At 56.5% G+C, this 6,158-nt stretch overlaps 1 protein-coding gene and 1 long non-coding RNA gene across 2 annotated transcripts; one reads left to right on the forward strand and one right to left on the reverse strand.

Annotated features, from left to right (window-relative positions):
* Nucleotides 1-22: 22 nt before the first annotated feature.
* On the reverse strand, nucleotides 23-1,659 carry PURA (purine rich element binding protein A). The gene has a single exon (XM_056502137.1). It carries the CDS (start codon nucleotides 1,638-1,640, stop codon nucleotides 120-122), a length of 1,521 nt encoding a protein of 506 aa, XP_056358112.1. The 5' UTR covers nucleotides 1,641-1,659; the 3' UTR covers nucleotides 23-119.
* Nucleotides 1,660-1,725: 66 nt separating this feature from the next.
* LOC130258606 (uncharacterized) lies at nucleotides 1,726-5,313 on the forward strand. Its single transcript, XR_008841525.1, has 2 exons — nucleotides 1,726-1,787; nucleotides 2,063-5,313. It is a non-coding gene; the product is annotated as an uncharacterized LOC130258606 (long non-coding RNA).
* Nucleotides 5,314-6,158: the final 845 nt, after the last annotated feature.

Raw genomic sequence — 6,158 nt, forward strand, 5'->3', positions numbered from 1 at the left:
GGCCGGGGGGGCTCCGGGTCCGGGCGGAGGGGGGGCTCCGGGCCGCCGCCCCCGCGCCCCGCCGCCCGCCCGCCCTCCCGCCGGCGGCGGGGCCAGTCCGCGTCCCGGGGGGCGGGCGGTCAGTCCTCCTCGGGCTCCTCGGCCTGCAGCAGCGCGCCGGGCGGCCCGGCGGCGGCCGCCTCGGCCTCGGGGGGCGGCTCGGCGCCCACGGCGGGGGCGGCGGCGGCGGCGGCGCGCTTGTCCCGCTGCTTCTCCTGGATCTTCTTCATCTCGTCCGAGTACTTGCAGAAGGTGTGGCCGAACTTGGCCCAGACCTTGTAGGGGACGGTGATGGAGTTGCGGTAGGTGGGCTTCACCTCGCTCACCCGCATGAACACGCCGTACTTGTTGGAACCCACGTCGAAGAAGAAACGCTTGTTGTCCACAGTCAAGGAGGTGCCCTCGGGCAGCTCGGCCGGCTCCTCCTCCACGCCGTAGTCGTCGATGAGCTTGGCCAGGGCGTCGCGGAACTCGATGAGGCCCTGCGCGGGCAGCGCGATGGTCTGGCCCTGCGTGGAGCCCAGCCCCGGGCCGCGGTTCACGGTCTGGCGGACGCGCAGGAAGCGCCCGCGCTGGTTCTCCTTCAGATCCATGTAGTACTTGCGGTTCTCCCGCACCAGGAACTCGCTCTTCAGCGCCCGCCGGGGCTCGTCGGCCGCCTGCGCCAGCTCGGGGGGCTGGCTGGGCCCCAGCTGCGCGTAGTGCTCGATGAAGTCGCCCAGGTAGTCGCGGAACTCGACGGCCACGGACATGGACAGGGTCAGGCGGCTCTTGTTGCCGCCCGCGCCCACCTCGGCGATCTTGAGGAAGCGGCCCTTGGCGTTCTGCTTCACGTCCAGGTAGAAGCGCTTGTTCTGGATGTCCACCCGCTTGGAGGCCAGCTCCTGCGTCTCGTGCTGCAGCCCGCCGCCCGGGCCCCCGCCGCCGCCGCCGCCGCCGCCCGGGCCGCCGCCGCCCGCGCCCGGCCCCCCGGCGCCCGCCGCGCCCCCGCCGCCGCCGCCCTGCTCGCTGCCGCTGTCTCTGTCCGCCATGATGCCGCCGCCGCTCCGCCGCCGCCGCCGCTCGGGCCTCGCCCGCCGCTGCTCGCCCCGGCGCGGCCGCCCCCGCGCCGCCGCCGCCTCCTCCGCCGCCGCCGCCGCCTCCTCGGCCGCCCCCGGCCGCCGCCGCCGCCGCCGCCTCCTCCTCCCGCCGCCGCCGCCGCCGCCGCTGCTGCAACAGCCCCCGCGGCCACCAGCCGGCCGCGCTCTCGCGAGATCTGCCGGAGCGAGGAGAGGGCGCGGGAAGGCGGCAGAGAGCGGCCCCCGCCGCCGGCCGCCCCGGCGAGCACGGCGGCAGCGCCGCGCCGCTGAGCGGCCAGCGCGGGTACTGCAGCTGCGCGCGCCCGCCGCGCACCGGCGCCGCGTCCGAGCCGCGCTCCGGGCGGCACCGACACCAGCACTGGCACCGACACCGGCTCCTGCCCGGCCCCGCCGCTCAACCCGCTCCGGGCGGCACCGACACCGGCTCCTGCCCGGCCCCGCCGCTCGCCCCGCTCCGAGCGGCACCGGCGCCGGCACCTGCCCGGCCCCGCCGCTCGCCCCGCTGCCACCGCGCTGCCGCATCCCGGGGACAGCCGGGAAGAGCCGCCGGGTTCGTGTTTCCCTCAGGGAACCGCACGGGAGAGCGCTCAGCAGCGGGCCCAGGATACCTGGGTGGGATGCCCAGGGTACCCGGGTGGGATGCCCGGGAGGGATATGTGTTTATTCGGGGTTGGTAATGAGGGTAATTAATAGGCCTGTGGCGTGGCGCGGGGCTTGGAGGCTCGGGAGCGCAGCGGGGATGGGGACCGGGGGGATCGGGCGTCCCCCCGCAGCGGGGGTTTGGAGGTGGGGCTTGGAGGTGGGTTTTGGAGGCTTGGAGGTGGGTTTTGGAGGTTTGGGGGTGGGTTTTGGAGGAGATGCTTTAGCTTCTAGTCCTTGTTTCCAAACCTTCAATTTTAAGCCACCTGCAGCTCTGGTAAGGATGTTTTCTCCTGGTGCTGCAGGTCAGGAAGCAAACTGGCTGGATTGCTCTAGGTGGAAGTCGCTTCCCTGCCGGCTGCTTCCAGGACTGCTCATTTCTGTGGAAGGCATGGATGTACCTGCAGCATCCCAAAAACCCTGCAGGTGTTGCACAAGGAGTGGTGCTATGAGGTGAATTTTGGGGTGGCCTGCGGAATGTGCTTGGCACACAAATGGCTTTCTCGACGAGACAGGAGTGAACTGCCGAGACATCTTGTTGCCCTAGAGGATATTCAGATGTCACAGGAGGAACCCCCGGCCTGCCCCATGGCTGTGGTTAAACCCGTGGTGAAAGTGACTCCATGGGTAATAAAAACAATATACAGAGAAACAGTTTCTTTTTACCACAGAAACAATATTTCAGTGCTGGCTGAGCTGCAGCTTCCAGCTGCAGAAAAGCCTTGAGTGCTGGGGATGTGCGGTGCTCTCTGTGGATGCTGTGTTTGGTTTTCAGCCTACCTGAGCTGTCCTAGGTTTTTCCTGGCATGGAAACTGCATGTCCAGGTTGGCATTGTCATGGCAAGCTGCAGGCTGCTGCTTTGGCAACTCCTCTCTCTTGATTTGCTCTTTTTAATCACAAGTCAAACAAATTTAAACAACCAAACTGAGGTCTATCCATGCAGCCTGTTGCTATCACCACCAAGTATCCTTGTGGATGAGCTGGGAAATGCACAAGGAGTTGCATTTGTGCCCTGGAGGTGTGTGGCTGGTCTCTCTCTGACTGGGCTGCAGTGAAAATTTGCTGGTGCTGAGGATGCTGGCCAGCAGCACAGGTTATTTTTCCTCCCCAGCACGGGCCAGTGGTATTGTTTTGGGAGTGGATGTGCTCCAAGTGGATACCAGCAATCCCAGGAACAACCTGACAGTGTTGGTTTCTTTGGTGAGATGATGATTTGTGGGATTCTGCTTGCCCAACACCATTCAGTGTTGGAAGTCACAACCACTACCTAATGCTCTGATTTTGTGCCTGAATTTGGCTTGAATAAGACATTTGCTTATTGACGTAAACAGAAAAAAGAAAAAAAAAAAAACAAACAAACAGTGGTTTTCATCCCAAAAGATAATATTTTCAATTTTTCTTTTCAACAGCTGCCCATCCTGGGGACCCACAGGACTCTAAACTGGTCTGCCCAGTGCTAAAACAAGATCATGTAGCCAAGGCAAGCTTGGGATGGCTGCTAAATGAGGCAAGGTGCAAAAGTGCAAGGTGCATAATGGGATGGACTAGGGTGATGGATAAGTGCAGGAGCCAGGGGAGTCTCTTCATACATTGTCCAGGTTTGGCCTTGTACAGGCCAAAGACTGGATCAGGATCCTGCAGGGAGCTCCTGAGCACATGCTGCCCATCCTGGCTGTGGCAATCCTATCAGTGTCTCCCATGTGGTTATCAAGCTGCACACTGTATTGCCTCTGTGGCTTCTGCTGAAACCCATCCCACACCTCTTTTCTCTGAAAATCAGAAATCTTTTCATCTCCAGCCCCACAACTCTCAGTTTGGGATTTCACAAGATTTTCTAACAGTTTCTTCCCTTCCACGTGTCTCTCAGTAGCAATTATACCCTCTTCAGCCCTGTTCTGATAGCCTAAATGAGGGCAAATTTAGGTAGCTTCCTCTCATAAGATAATCCTCCTTTTCTTTGCTTGTTGTAGTCATTTTTCACACCAGTTTCAGTTCCTCGGAAAGGCAAGGGAAAAGGTTTTCAGAGCTGTGGCTGGGATTTCAGGCTTAAGATCAATGGGCCTTTTGTTTTGAAATCCAATTCAGTGGGCTTTTAAGAACATATCTGATCATTACTGCGAGCATCTTGAAGTTTGGAGCCCCAGCCTGTTATTCAGCTTGAAACAACAACTCCGCTGACTCCAAGAACTTGTACAAACATTTCTAATCAACAGGAGGGAAGCTAAGAACCATTCAAACAACAGATAAGATTAGTAACTGGAGTGGCTGGACTGCAATTGTTATTGTGCAAGTCAAAGAAAAGGCTGTCACACACAGAGGATGTTGCCAAGCAAGATTCATTTGAGTCGCCGAGTCATTCTTCTCTCATCCGCTGTCCGAATTCTCCTGAAGTCAGATTTATTCAGGCTGTGTTGGGTGATCTACTGGGTTAGGAGGTGACTGAGTTTAGGCTTTTTTCCCAGGTTGTGTCAGATATTTCCCTTGATCCTGTTCTTCCCCACCATGGAAAAGGAACCATAATTCTGGTTCAGAGAACTCCCTGTGCCATGGTGGGAGTTGGAGCCGAGTTGCTGTTGCCATCTCTCAGATGCAGAGCACTCAGAAGGCTTTTACAGCCACAAGGGGATGTCTGGGGCTCAGACCAGGAAAGTGTAACAGGATGGTGAAAGCTCCCTTCACTTTCCATCTGGGTCCTCCTTGGAGCGTGCCTTTGGAGAGAGGAGTTCAGCAGGGCTCATCCACTGTTGTGATGCGTTGGTTACCCCGTGAACAAGCCCCATCGTGTGCAGCAAACAAGAAACCAGCACACAACATATGAAAGTCATTTAGGAAGATGGGAATGATGAGCAGTGCACACAATAGCGTTGCTATTAGGGTCTGTCGATCCTAATTAAAAAAAATACTTCTCAATGAAAATTATTTATAAAAAGAAATCACAGTGACCCTAAATCAAATTATTTGTGAATGGTTTTTAGTCTCCCAGATCAGTTAAAACTCCTGTGTTAGTCACTGGACCTCATCCAAGCTACATGCTGAATGAATAACATCCCTGCCAAATTTCATTTTTTTTCACCCTCACCCATTTTGGCACAGGACAGTTAAAGTCATTTTTCTAAATATCTTTCAGAACATCAAGCAACTGTAAAATAACAATGGGAAAGCTTGGCCACGGACAACTGCAGCCCTCCAGTTGGAACCGCTTCTCTCCAAGAAAGCAACTCCCCTTCCTTTGATGAATCTCATTTGGGGGAGCACTGAGGCAAGGATTCCTCCACAGGGGTACTGGAGGATTACTGCCTGAGGGGTACCCCTGCCAGGGAGCCTGGCTTCCAGGTGTTCCAGAGTGGGACACAGCTGGATCCAGACTTGCCCTGGCTACAGGATTTGTGCCTTTTTTGGCCACCTTCTAGAGGGTGGCATCCCGAGGACATATTGACCATTCCTTGTCCACAGTGGCAGTTTCCATGGTGAGCTGTAATGATGCCTCTTTTGCTTGCTCTTCAAAAACAAAAAACAAAAAAGAAAGAAAGATATAAAGAATCAGTGACTGCACAATGGCAGAACAAGTTCTTGCTTCTCATGTCTGCAAAGATAAAGTGCTAATTCTTCTAAGCACTATGTGATGTCCTATCCAAGTGAGTTAAGTTTGGGATTGTTTTCATGATGGCTTGTTCCAACTCCAGTGTGCTTTCTCTTCTCCTTTGACTGGCCTGCAAGTCCCTCACTGCCCTTTTCCCAGCTGGCTTCCCCCTCATTTGTTCTTTCTGACCATGGAGAACTCTGCTGTGTTGTCACCTGCAGAGAGTGAGGACCCTCCCCCGTTCTTGGTTCTCAGAGGCATTAAGAGGGAAGCATGGTTCTCCAGGAGCTGGCTGCTCTTCTGTTGAAAGCTAGCAACAAATGGCCACCAAATTCCAATCTTGCTGGTTTTTAGTGAGAATAATGTATAACCCCAGGGCCCTTTGCTCCTTGTCTCCTAAGGAGGAGTGAGGACTAGAGCCCAGCATCATGTGCAGCAGTTAGCAAAGGCTGTGTCACCCATATATGTGACTGCCTGTTTCCCAGTATCCAAGTGGCTTCTTTGCCTCCAGTTGAACTGGTGTGATGCTTGAGTGGGCCTCCTCCTTCCCTTCCCTCTTCCCATGCCCATGGCATTGGCTGGGAAGGTGCTCAGTCCACAGGGATGTCCAGGAGGGTGGGCATAGCTGGCTGACAGGCACAGCTGCTCTGGCTCCTGGTGACCAGCTGCTTTGTCCTTTCATTAAGATGACAGCACCTCCTGTGTTTTTTACTGTTTGTTTCCTCTTGCTTTCATGCTGCCTTGCTGCTGTCTCCAGAGCTGTGCCCAGATGGTCCTGTTGTTCCTCCAGCCATGACTGCTGGTTCTGGACTTGCACAGC

The sequence above is a fragment of the Oenanthe melanoleuca genome, chromosome 13 (genome assembly GCF_029582105.1).
Source record: "Oenanthe melanoleuca isolate GR-GAL-2019-014 chromosome 13, OMel1.0, whole genome shotgun sequence".
Lineage (NCBI taxonomy): Eukaryota > Metazoa > Chordata > Aves > Passeriformes > Muscicapidae > Oenanthe > Oenanthe melanoleuca.

Excerpts from the sequence above, each read along its gene's own strand:
- PURA (XM_056502137.1), bottom strand. The coding sequence starts at position 1,640 with ATGCGGCAGCGCGGTGGCAGCGGGGCGAGCGGCGGGGCCGGGCAGGTG.